The sequence below is a fragment of the Babesia bovis genome, chromosome 3 (genome assembly GCF_000165395.2).
Source record: "Babesia bovis T2Bo chromosome 3, whole genome shotgun sequence".
Taxonomy (NCBI): domain Eukaryota; phylum Apicomplexa; class Aconoidasida; order Piroplasmida; family Babesiidae; genus Babesia; species Babesia bovis.
Window position 1 is genome coordinate 697,305 of NC_010575.1, and position 13,199 is coordinate 710,503.

Consider the following 13,199-nt stretch of genomic DNA (forward strand, 5'->3'; position numbering starts at 1 on the left):
ATGCGCAATGAAAGAGATTCTTATCCTATGTTGGGTACAGGTATAATCAAAGGATTCCTGTCATTAATGCAGAATACATTGTCTACGCTTCGTGTTAAGACATCTATATAATACTCGTGGTAATCCTAAATATTTGTGATATACGTGGTATGTTATGGAGGCGTGGGTAACAACCGTAAATGTACAACACAATATTATATCCGTCAGATGGCTATGATGCAAGTTCTCACTATGACAGCATCATTTGCATGCCTCGTTAAAATCTAAATATGTTTCTAGACACCTATATCAAGCAAGTGTTCCAACTTTTAACAGCTCTCCTCTGATGGGTGGTTGGTTATATACAATGGCATTATCGTTATGTGTTCTTCCATTTACTTGAAATTAAGCATTATAGGCATAATATCATCTACATTTACCGTTGTGCGGTGCTTTCGGTTTAGGTATTTCCGAACAAAAAGTAGTTTTCGACCTTTCATTTCAGGGAACCAAAATAAAACCTCCATTAGTAACACGTTAAATAGATGTAAACAGTGGTTGGCTTAAACAACCAGAACTTCCGTGGAACTTATATATCGTGTAGAATATTATCTCCCAATGAAGCGGTTGGGCAAGTTTCCATCTGAATACGTGCCTTTAAGATTATATGGAGGAAGTGTAATGACACATCATCGTAATGGTAGAATCATTACATCATGCAAATAGATGCAACATAACCATTGGGATGTTAAACGGCATCAATTAATCTACTATCACTGCACCAGTAATTCGCCAAACACGGAGGGATTAATCCTATAGCAAGGTTCAACATATCATTCTCCACCATTGCCTGTTGTTAAAAACGCCGCTATTTCGCGTTCCTTATTTGGGAACCTATAGAAATCAATTGCCGTAATGTTAGTACCGTGCCCACGCTTTCTGTCTTTTATTATATGGGCTTTAACAGGAACTGGACCATGTGTTACCAAGATATATCCTTCAGCATCCACATGGGTTTCCCTTTGCAATCGGTTCTCCACATCCGCTTCAATGTCGTATGCCATCAAACATTCATCTACATCCTTTTGCAAAAGATCCATGGCACGATATTTAACACGCCTATATTCTAAATATTGCGATAGTATGCTCTGTCCCGTGATGCTACATGGTTTAAGCAAATTTCCTTCCTCATGGATTGGATAGTCTTCATTATGTTTTCTCAGATGTGTAACATCTGGTGCCAGATCGGGGAATACCGTACCCGGATTTGGACTACCACGGTCTCTGCGATGGACCTGCATTCTACCTGTAATCTTGAATACAAATACACCAAGGTTGCAAAGGGTACTAAATATACGGATTAGATAGCCTAGGGGTCATGTCAGATCCACTGTCAAAACCAATGAATTAGCCTATAGTTGCAATGATCTACAGTGATAAACCTTCTTTGTGACGTTACCAAAACACACATTACAATATGTTATATGCCTATATATGCATAGATACAATACCTTCAAAGGGGTAAAGTTAACAACACTGGGTGTATTATCACATCATAGTTAATCACTGTACACTAACACGTGTACACATCGCATTATAATAAACTAATCATTAATACGATACGATCAACCAATAGTATACTTTTCTATACACTGCCCATAAACTATTGCATTACGATATACTTACCTGTTACTAGCATTGGATTCCACAGGCAATCAGTTATAACTGAAGTAATGTGATTAAAATTTTGTTGTAACAACTATAACAAATGGTACATATCAACCATCATGCCTAAAATATTCTGTACCGATATTTGCCTGTTAATCGATCAATGATGCAGCCACTCCTTGGGCTACACCCAAGTATACCATAACAACGGCATACCGTTACACATTACCTTTATTTACTTTTCACTATTTCACAAATAGTATTATCTGTTCAACTGCTAAGAAGAGTTCTATTTTGTCACTATCAATCGGTGCCTTCCTTAAGGCAGCATTAGACATCCTGGTAACGTGTCTGGATTCTGTCTATGTCGAGATATAAGGCAACGGAATAATTGTAGCAGAACCAACTCATGTAGCCAGTATTGATCATTGTATGATAAACCAATACAATGTCAACTTCCACTGCACTAATAAATCAGTGGACTTTGGATTTTGTCCGTGCTGTGGACACTCGGGATGGCACGTTGCTAGCGCAGTTGATACGCCATCGTTGCGATAAGCTTAGGTATAATGTCGCCAGACAACTGGATGAGGTAATGAGACCATCATTGTGTCATATTTGACAGGCAACAATCGAAAATGACTGCTACCAAGTATTCCAGCGATTCGACGGGATATACGGAACAGAGATGAAACACTTTTTGACCCATTATACCAAAGTGGCGCTATGTATATCAAATAACGCTGCGCCCTGGGACGATATATTGAAGAAGTCATTCAAACTAGTTGATATGTGGATGGACCTGTACTTATCCCAAACCAACATCGATTACAATTGGCTAGTTCCGTCTCTTCATACTCTCTGTAACCTGGTTTCCCGAATCGGTTTAATGGTGTGTTGTACTTGACACCGTAACCATATGCAGGCCGATCGTTCATCAGAAGATAGTGGAGAGGACGAAGACAAGGACAAGTATATGAAGCAGGTCCTTAGTAATATACGAAGTAAAATGGGTAGAGTCAGAGGTGACGTCACCAGGCACCCAGCCTATATCATACTGCTTTGCCATTCTATAAAGGGATGCATTCAGGTAGGAAGTCATTCTTAGGTGTTATCCTTCACAGCTTGGTAACATGCAAATGGCAGCCGGTTTCTTGAAGACTATTGAATCGCAGTGGGTGGAAATTAAACAGTGTTCAATCTGTTTAGCATTATCAACTACTCCAGGGCCTTCAGGGGGCCGCTAATCAACTATCGCTACTACCTCGGCAAGTTGCATATGCAAAAGGGGGATTATCAGGAGGTAGTAATATTAGAGAATATTGTATACTGCTCCAGGGCGATGAACATCTATCCTGGGCATTCTCAAATACATTGCCTAATTCCATCAAGATGAGGAAGTAGGTTTACAAAAGGTGAATTCACTGGATACAGGCAAATCCTGGAATGTATAGTAGTAGTCCGAATTGGCTTAGGTAAATTACCTTCAATGCAGCTACTACAAAAATATGACCTTGGGGCTTACTGTGATATTATACGTGCAGTCAAGCTTGGAGACATCAAGCTGTTCACAGAAACTATCGAGAGGCACTTTGATACATTCACCTCCCAGGGCACTGTGCTCTGTGTGGAGCAGCTTAAATACATCGCCTATCGCAGTCTTATCAAAAACGTAAAACAGTGGTGGAATACCAATGTTCCCGAATCTAAGCAGAACATGCTATCGGTTGAGTTGCTTACTCATGTACTCAAATGGCAGATGCCGTATATAACCGACCAAGAGATGCTATGCATATGTGTCAACCTGATTAGACGTGGGCTCATCAAAGGTTACGTATCCTGGGAGAGGTTGATGATTGTCTTTAGCAACATCGAACCTTTCCCACCCATTAGCTCATGTGTACTCTAAGGTTCCATTGGACATATAGGAGTCAACTTTCTAGTGAATAACATATCGTAATGATTCATCACAAAGTAGCATACGTAGGCAATGGGTATACAACAAAATATATCATCGTTGGTGGCATTTCAATCATTTGTAGAGATCTACTGAGATTGGGACAATCACAGCACCTACAGAAGTAGGACTGAACGCAAGGTACCGTTATATGTCGCCCTTGAAAAACTCACTATTATACCGCACTTTGGAAAACGTGAGAGGATAGATATTGAGTGTTAAAGTAAATCTTGACATAAAAACTAATATTCGCTATACATGACACCATTTAATGTACAGGTGGTATAAATGTATAACAATGCTGTATAGCGAGGTAGATCATTAGTGCAGTAGTGAGAGTGTATCTAACGGTATAACCAAGAGTCTAGGTTAGAGATTCACGTTAACATCTTCTTCGGGTGAGGTCTAATTAACGACCACAAGATGATAAATCACTCAGTCGACAGTGGCCCTATATTGGAGTGTGTTCATTGTCAATATTGACTAACCATATGGAAGATAGCGGTTAATGTATAGTACCTCCTTGGCACTCTTCCAGTAGTGTTGGTGATTTCTTTAGAATTAATTCCTACATTCCATTTAATCATTACAGGCACTCTTTTATAGCTGAGTGTTGCAATTTGTTATAATAGGGTCTATGGGTTGTCATTCCATCTGCAGATATGATAACCAGGATAACGATGACTGCTAGGTCATGAAGGGTGCTATTGAATCACTCTCCTAGTGATTAACTCCCCTAGACACCATCTCCACTGTACTTATCCCTGAGATGTATCACGGATCAACTACAGCATCGATATTCATTAAACCTATTCACAACCCTGATACTAACTAACGCATTACAGTGACGTAGCTCTAACAAAACATTGACCCTGTCTGATCCCCTTCGAGTAGTGTGTAATACTACGGAGTACTGTTAGAGTACCCCCTGTCAATTACTTCCCACCAAAAAACTCCAATATCCCCCTTCCCTTCTTCTTTCCCACCATCAGTACCTCCCATGGGCTCAGACTGCCCTTCCTGAACCATCCCCTACAATGCGACCTCATATGTGTCCAGTCCAGTGGCCATATGGCACCAAAGGCAAGGTACAGTACCGCTACTAGCCACGCCAAGGTCAGTACAAAGATCCAGGGGAGCCTGGTGGTGTAGATGAGCTGGTTTATTTCGTGGTGGAGGCCTTTTTTGGCGCTGTCCAATTGCTCACCGCCTAGGACTCCCTTCAAGGTCTCCAGGAAATCGTGACACTTCTTAGGTTCACCACCTACTACAGTATTACCCCTAGTGCACTGTTGCGCCCAAGGCGCCCTTATAGAACTTTTACCAAAAGTGGTACTACACTTTCGCTAGCACTGTCTTTACAGTGTTACTAGAACTTACCTCCAGCGTCGTGCAACTCCGTTACATTACCATACCCAAAGCCATACTTGTACAACACCGGCAGTACCCCGGTACATGATACGACAGAGGTACACTGACAGACTCCGCCACCACCACCACCACTGCATGGCATACCGTGACTTCCTGCTTTACACGACTCTCCACATCCAACAGCTCCTGCCTTACCTACTACATCATTAATCCATATGATACGGTTGCGCGCCGTACTAAAGGATATTGTTGCGCCGAAGGCGCCCCTATCTCTACGGCGCGCCACTATAAGCACTAGAACTCACCTCTACCACACCCATCACCTCTACAATCCACCTTCTTGAACTCCTCTTTCAACCCCTCTAGTCCTTTCTCAAACTTTTCAATCAAATAGACCAACCATGACAGGTAGGTCCCGGCCATCAAGGGACTCAACTGGCCATACTGCTGGCCACTCAGAGGAGAGAGGTATGGACTGCCGGTAGAGCACCCTGAGAGACAACTGAGAGTGCCATTAGTACCGTTCGACTCAGCGGTAGTACCACTGAACTTATCCAGTGCCGTGACCAGGGTTTCACCCTTCTTTACCATTCCGAGACCAACATTTTCTACCTCATCCCTTAGTTTACTCCATACACTTTTTGCTGTGAAATTCCATGACTGGCGTGCCCCAATGTAGACTATATAGTAATAGAACCCAAAGAGGTCACCCAGAGTCCGTGGCACCGTGGGAGTGATACATGCCAGTAGTCTCAGTAGTACCACTAGGGTGCCATGGCACTTCTCTGGGTCACAGTAGTACTCCAGGAGATGTGATATTGTATTCCCAGTGCAGTGGGCAGGGTACTTCTGCTGCTGGCCTGCTACAGGATTAGTCCATGTAATATACTGTGGGACGTACCTGGTGGCTTCGTTGTCAGTTCTGCCTGCTTATGGGTACCCTGGGTTAAATCTGTGCATACCATGAGTCACTGTTAGTCACTATTGGTTACTGTGGCGCCCAGGGGGTGCCCCTAGGGTATATATACAGTGCCCTAGGGGTGCCATATAGAGTACAGGGACGTACCTTTGAAGTGATTGTCTTTGTCCCATCCCATAGGGACGGGACATAACTCTGGATACTCTTTGTGTGGCCCTTTAACTTCACCGCTAGGAGTGACAATCTTGTTCATGTGCTCTTCTATATCCGGATAACTTTGTTTACGGCTGTTGAGATCTACTCCTATGGTTTGATTGCAGGCCATTGTTCCTATTGCGTCACACAAGAAGCCCTGTAACGCTGACACGCTAGTACTACCCGCACCACTCTGTAATCCACAATTCTTCGTGTGGTCTCCAGCACCACTACTACCTGCTACACCATGAATCCATATGACACTGTTGCGCGCCGTACTAACGGGCACTGTCAAGTACCATCAATGTGGCGCGCATAAAGTTATATTACTAACCTTTTGTTTCGCATATCCATATTTTAGCACCCGAACCACTCACTCCACTACCATACCTACAACTATTCCAGCCCAGCACACTTCCATTCTCCACTCCCACCATGCATTGCTTCCTCAGGAAATAGAGCTGGTAGAAGCAGTGGTAGACATATACCCTCAGTTGGTCCAGGCACTGGGCGGGACTAATGTCCATCTGGAAGCCAAAGAGCCCATTGGCGTACATCCCATGTAGGGGGCCTACACATAGTGTTAGTGACTAGTGCTGCTAGGGTACTTACCAAACTTGGAGACTTCCAGGTGGTACCCCCTGTAGCAGACTTGGCCTTCCTTGAGTTTTCCGGGGGAACCTGCTGGTGCCGGTGCGGCTGCTGGAGCTGTCGCTGCCTGTGTCTTGTCTTTATCCTCGAGTTTACACCTCTTAGAACTAGGGTCTTCCTTATGCTTGGGACACCTCTTGTCATCAGTAGTAGTACTACTACTGCTACCACTTCCTCCTCCTCCACCACCACCTACTACACCATTACTCCACATGACTACCCCTAGGGCACTGTTGCGCCGAAGGCGCCCTTATATATAGCACTAGAGTAATGTACTCACCTCCCGGCGTCTTATCTACCTCCTTTTCTATGGTCCCCTGGATACCGATGAGTACCAGTGGGCAGTAGCCACAGGCGGCCATTAGGTAGTGGGTTACACAGTCTTTCTTGAGGTCTGTCTTGTCACCATCATCTTGTCCATGGATCTCTATTTTATCCACTGTTTCCTGTGGATTAGTCTCTTTTCTGGGATACTTATCATGCATCCTATCCACCAGTGCCCTGTACCCCTGACTATAGGGCAATGCACTTAGCCAGTAGAGGATCTCCCGGATGGTCCTGGGTTTCCTAGGAGCACTAGGGGCTGGCTTCGCCGGGGTAGTCACTCCCTTCGCCCCGGCACTGCCTGCCCTGAAGTACCCACTGGCCAGGATGTGGAGTACCAATAGGGGGTACTGCTCACATAATTTCTCACTAGTACCCTTGCCAGCTTCCTTTGCCTTATCATAGATACTACTGTAGTACTCAGCTACACTATCTGGGTCACATTGGTACTACAGAGGATGTGGACTTACCCTTAGTAGCAACACCGTTCTTGAATTCGTTCCATTTCATATCTTTATTTGTCAACAATTCGTTTATAAATGTTCCCTTCTTCCCGGTACCTACTCCACCATGACTCCACATGGCTACCCTAGGCAGTACTTACCTCCCTGATTCAACCTCTCCAGGTCATAGCCCATGGCCGCCATGAATGAGCCGAGACCAGCCTTGGTAAGATCACTACTGATATCGTGCAGCTTACTATCGCTCCACCTATCCTTGCCACTCCCATCCTTGGTCAACCATCCCAACTGACTGAGTCCACTCCAGATGAGACATACTGACCCTAGGAAAATACGGGCCAGGAGGTGGACCTTAGAGGGGTCATTAGTCGTAGTAGTTGTACTACCTGCTATAGCATGAGTCACTGTCAGTACTAATGGGTACTTACCTGGTGTACCATTGACTATGTCAGTCCATAGAGCTTCCGTCTTGTTATATGCTGATTTATAGCAGCATTGTTTCGGATTAGTGGCACATTGGCAAGTACCACTACCACTAGTACCGGGACTACAACACTGAGCACCACCACCACCAGTACCAGGACATTCACACACCTTTCCTATTCCTTTATCCCCCTTAAGACAACACTCATCTTCCTTATCATTCCACCCAACCCACTTCTGCAGTCCCAGTGCCAACTGCTCTATCAGTGTCTTTATAACCTCGGTGCCACCGGCGCAGGTATCCCTGGCAGCACTAGTGCTGCCACCAAGGAGTCCCAGGTCCGTGAGCACTGGTTGTGCTATGGTAAGTTCCTCCTTTAGGAGTATGTCGTCCCAGTACCTCTGTTGGCTGGGACCAGGGGACCCCGGGGACCTGGCGTCATACAGTAGGTCCTTCACTGCCTTGGCCAAGAAGCAGAGGCAACCGAATTGGGGAGGTGTTGCCGGCTTCGCCGGCGCATTCTTCTTACCATCCCTACCAGTTACCCTCAGGACCCAGTCAATGGCCTCCTTCAGGTTGGTGGGAGCCTGGGTGAGGCTGGTGTAAGGGGTCCACTTCTGTGCCATTATGTTACCACCCCTTGTTTCGAGAGTGTCCAGTAGCACGAGTGGTCAGTGGTAGTGGCTATAGGGGTGGAATCCTATATAATACAGTGGCGCCTTCGGCGCGACAGTGTCCTAGGGGATTCCACTGTAACAACGGCGTCGCCACCATGGTAATACCTTAGGATTCTCTATTTAGTAGCACCTCTTACTCAATAGCAATACCACCTCTGAGTATACTACCCTAGTAGATTCCCATAGGTAGTGGTGGAATCCCACAGAACAGTATGCGCGCCACTGTAACGGTTACTGTCGCGCCGAAGGCGCCCCTTCTACACGGGCGCGCTCAGTATATATAGCATTCCACCCCGATAGCCACTCCACTCCCTCACCACTGTGAGTACTCTTGAGTACTCCTAAAGGCACTGATAATGGCCGTGAATAGCACTTTCACGCCGAAGGCGTCACTAACAGAAGCACCCACCAACCTGAAGGAGGCCATTGACTGGGTCCTGAGGGTTACTGGTAGGGATGGTAAAGAGAACAAAGATGGTACGTTACCATAGACATATGGATATAAGGGCGCCTTCGGCGCTCCGTACTATATAGACTCACTATTTTACAGAATGTATATGTGGCCTGGCGGCGGCAGTGGCTGACCTATTGCAGTCAGTAGAACTGGAGTACCATGGTAAGTACTGAGTAGTATAGTAGTTCAGCACCATTATAGGCTATCAAGGTGATACCAAGGAAGCGGATACTACCGGGAAAAACAATCTGGCCACCGAAAAGCAAGTCACAGACCGCCTCAATGGACTATTCTCCCTGGTACAGGGTCTGGGTGGCACTGCAGTGGTCCGGACCTATATAGACCAGTTGGCACAGATACTCAGTGCACTCGTTGGGTGGAGTAAGATAGAGACGTGTAAGGGCAGTGGGTGCAAAAGCACGGATGGTAGTAGGAATTGCAAGTATGGTGGCAAAGGTCACGGTGGATCACAGTGCTGCTGCAGCTCAGGTGGCGCTGCACAACACAAGGGCAGTCCCTGGTGTTGCAAGGAAAATGGTGGCAGGAGGACTATGAACTGCGCCAATGGTTGTTGCAGTCATGGTGGCCCGAGCTGCAAGTATCTAGATGATGTAAATGATAATGACAACTGTGACAAGTGTGAATGTAAGATATTCGACGACAACGGCCACCACCTGGGCAGAGGGTGTACAAGGTGTAAGGGTAGTGGTGGTAGTGATTGTAGCTGTGAAAGCGATTGTACTACTTCTGGTAAGTGCAAATGCGCTGGAAAAGGCAAATGCTGCAAGTGTTATTGCACGAGTTGTTCGAAGTGTAAGATGGATGCGAAGTGCGTTTGCACCACCGAGGAGAGCATTATACTATCCAGATCAACATACGTAGAGGTCAGCATAGAGCGCTATATGTCATCATACTCAAAAAACAAACACAATCATCCAACATGGAATGATCTGAAGGAAAGTGCTTCTAATCGCCACCACTGTGCCCAAATCCTCCTGGGATCAGTATGTCTCATCTGGAGTGGCATTACTTATATGTATTGGACTGGAAAGTGGGCCACGGGTAGTCCATACTGGAATAATCACATCCTGGATGGCAGTGGCCTAGATGATGGTACACTATCCCAATGGTTACAGGCCCTAGGGTTTCCTAGGGATATGTTGAATAACGGTGGTCCTGGAAATAGAATGGATGGACTGATTAACGATGAGTTAAAGGAGAGGTTGTTTCTAGGGTTTATTCACCCTGATGACGAAGCTGCGAAGGAAACTTGGGGTAATACAGCTAGAGTGCCAACAAGTATGAACTGTGCAGGATTTGTACACACTATACATAGGGATTCATTTCATCAGGGAGCTACTGTGTTCAGGAATGGCACTACCTCTGGTAATACTGACCAGGATATTAACCAGCACAAACGAGGTGCTCTCTTCAAACTCTATATCCTATCATGTGCCTATTTTACAGGGTTACAGAAAAAGACTACTGAGAGTAATAGTCTACGTCACCCGAAGACCATCCGGGAAATCTTATACTGGCTTAGTGCATTGCCATATAGTACGGCATACCCCAAAATACTGCAGCACGGCAAAGAGAGACTAGAAGAGGTACTCAAGAAACCCGGGGATAGTGACTCTACCAATGGAGAGACACAACTTAAGTTTCACCAAACAGGCCGCGATTATCCCATTACAGTAGATGAATACAACCTCTTTGCCCACTTCCAAGCAGTGACTCAGTACTGCCCACTGGTCCTCATAGGTATCCAAGGTGGACTCAAAGGCACTGACGAAACACTAGGACCTCCCATCCACTCCCTCTACGCCAACACGGAGTGCCACTTCACCTACCCAGCAGTGCCCATTCAAGCATACAACCAGGTGGTCCACTACATTAGGGCTCTGTTCTACCAGCTCTACTTCCTAAGGAAGCAATGTGCCGTGAAGGTTACTTGTGGAGGCAAATGGCGTGAATGTAGGTATGGAAATGGGGTAGTCTCCAAGGGGGTAATTAGCTGGATGTGCCTGGGGTGTAGCCCCATGGAACATGATAGGAAAAAGAGGGTGGGGAAGGTAAAGGGGGAGTTGAGAAAAGTAGTGCCCCAGGGGACATCAGAGGAGCTCGTGAAGGCCCTAAAGGAATTACTTTTGAAGATTGGTGATGTAGTGGTACAATTGGGTAATGCCCAGGAGAGGTTGGATAGGGGAGAGATTGTTCTGACGGGAGTGAAGAATGCACTAAATAAAGTATTTGCAGGGGTGTATCCGAATGGGAAGTATGGGAAGAATTTTAAGGATGTACTATATGAGGTACTAGAGAAATTGGAGGAGGAGAAGGTGAAGGGACTAGAGAACCTGAAAGGAATCAAGCATGATGGGGAGACATCACAGGCAATAAGTCAGGCCAGGAAGGCACTAGAGGCGGCTAAAAAGAACGCTGGAAAAGGTGCTGGTTATATTGATCCATGTAAGAATGCGGTGAGTGCTGCTATCCATGGGTTTCATCAGGTATTGGAGATATTTAAGAAGTGGTTCACAGATACATCAAAAGGGCTCGACGGTCACAAAGAGGGACTGTTAAAAGCTACAGAGCAACTCATCTCCATCTGCACCTCTCCCAAATGCAGCGCATGTGCAAAGCACATCGACAAGTGTGGCCGACAGGGAGAAAAAAAGACCTGTGAGAAGTGCCTCCAACCCACTACCACTGGTGTCCCCTCCCCCCTCCAGGCATTTCTCGATGACAGGTTACCAGGTTTTAGTTGTAGAGAGGTGGTGAACGATGAGAGCGCACAGCCAGACTACCCCTTGGCTTCATCCCACTTAGGACACTGTAATGGTTCCGGTCAGTGCTGCCCACTGCCAATGGGTTTTAGAAATCAATTCTATAGTGGCACCAGTGACAGTACCGGCCAACGCCTCTATGGCATCCTGTACTTCTTCAGTAACGAGAACATGATGCAGTCTTGTGTTTATACACTAGTGAGGGTCACAGCAGCACTCAGTGCCACCACACCACAGGTATTGGGTGACGTCTTTGGGTTCTTTAGGGGTGGTGTAGGAAACAAGGAGGAGGGAGAGAAGAAGGGACAGAACAAGAAATGTGATCACGTTAGTAATCCAAGTGACCAATCAAAGAGGGAAGAATACTTTTGCGGCTGGTGTGCCTCTGGGTTACGGGATGTAGTACAAAAGATAGAGTGGATACCCAATGGGAACAGTACTCCAGGAGGGCACTACATGGACAAAGTCGGTAAAGCGCTAAGAGATATTAAGGGGGACAAAGGGGATAGTGCTGCTGAACAAAACAGTACTACTTCCCTCTCAACGCTCACTGACGGCAACCACTACGTATCCCCCCTAACCGGTGAGCTGTACACCGCAGTGAGTGCCACTTTCGGTAACACATACCTCTCATGGGTACTATACCTATCAGATGCACTTGAAGGTGGATTAAAGTCACTCTCTGAGGCATTCCGTAATATTGAATGCCGGGGCTGTAAGGGTCAGTGTGACCCCAATAAGTGCAAGAAGGGTGAACACGGTAAAACTACTGGGGACTCCAAGAGCACTCCACTATGTAACTGCCAATCAATCGTATCATGTACCGGGGTACTGCCGGTATTGTATAGACATGGCTTCAGCTACGGTAACCCATTCAATCTGGAGGGGTATGAACAGAAAGAGGAGGAGGATTTGCAGTTCGACATTGAGGACACGAAGAAAGCTAAGCAGTGTCATGAGTTCCTAGATAGCCTGAAGAAGGTAATAGAGAACGCTGAGAAAGACAAGCAGGACCAGGCCACTAAAGAACACCCCCTCACCAACCTCCTCACCCAGGTCGGCCAACTCCAATACGACATACGGCTCCCCTGGATCTTTGTGCTGACCTTAGCCTGGCTAGTGGCAGTGCTATACCTTGCCTTTGGAGCCATATGGCCACTGGACTGGACACATATGAGGTCACACTGGTTACGGGGTGGAGAACACCAGTGGCAGTGTATGTGGTATAAGGTGATGACGGGACGGAAGGGAGTGGAGCTGATGGAGTATTTTGGTAAGACATAGTGGCGCCTTCGGCGCAACGGTGCTAAATGATATACACTAGTGTCACACACAA

General features: G+C 46.1%; 4 protein-coding genes across 4 annotated transcripts; 2 read left to right on the forward strand and 2 right to left on the reverse strand.

Moving 5' to 3' along the window:
- Positions 1–654: 654 nt before the first annotated feature.
- Positions 655–1,369, reverse strand: BBOV_III003070 (uncharacterized protein). The gene has a single exon (XM_001611389.2). It carries the CDS (start codon positions 1,278–1,280, stop codon positions 813–815), a length of 468 nt encoding a protein of 155 aa, XP_001611439.1. The 5' UTR covers positions 1,281–1,369; the 3' UTR covers positions 655–812.
- A 496-nt stretch (positions 1,370–1,865) lies between these two features.
- BBOV_III003080 (PCI domain family protein) lies at positions 1,866–3,566 on the forward strand. Its single transcript, XM_001611390.2, has 7 exons — positions 1,866–2,239; positions 2,273–2,539; positions 2,573–2,737; positions 2,772–2,821; positions 2,857–2,950; positions 2,986–3,047; positions 3,082–3,566. Exons 1-7 carry the CDS (start codon positions 2,096–2,098, stop codon positions 3,554–3,556), a joined length of 1,257 nt encoding a protein of 418 aa, XP_001611440.1. The 5' UTR covers positions 1,866–2,095; the 3' UTR covers positions 3,557–3,566.
- Positions 3,567–3,916: 350 nt separating this feature from the next.
- BBOV_III003090 (variant erythrocyte surface antigen-1 beta subunit) lies at positions 3,917–8,598 on the reverse strand. Its single transcript, XM_051767138.1, has 12 exons — positions 7,954–8,598; positions 7,669–7,911; positions 7,535–7,624; positions 7,021–7,497; positions 6,702–6,932; positions 6,424–6,660; positions 6,042–6,326; positions 5,877–5,927; positions 5,281–5,835; positions 4,985–5,170; positions 4,093–4,868; positions 3,917–4,055 (listed from the first exon to the last, which is right to left on the reverse strand). Exons 1-11 carry the CDS (start codon positions 8,573–8,575, stop codon positions 4,540–4,542), a joined length of 3,306 nt encoding a protein of 1,101 aa, XP_051623425.1. The 5' UTR covers positions 8,576–8,598; the 3' UTR covers positions 3,917–4,055; positions 4,093–4,539.
- Positions 8,599–8,952: 354 nt separating this feature from the next.
- Positions 8,953–13,167, forward strand: BBOV_III003100 (variant erythrocyte surface antigen-1 alpha subunit). Its single transcript, XM_001611392.2, has 3 exons — positions 8,953–9,103; positions 9,177–9,242; positions 9,282–13,167. The coding sequence occupies exons 1-3, from the start codon at positions 8,983–8,985 to the stop codon at positions 13,145–13,147; spliced, it is 4,053 nt and encodes a 1,350-aa protein (XP_001611442.1). The 5' UTR covers positions 8,953–8,982; the 3' UTR covers positions 13,148–13,167.
- The last annotated feature ends 32 nt before the right edge of the window (positions 13,168–13,199 follow it).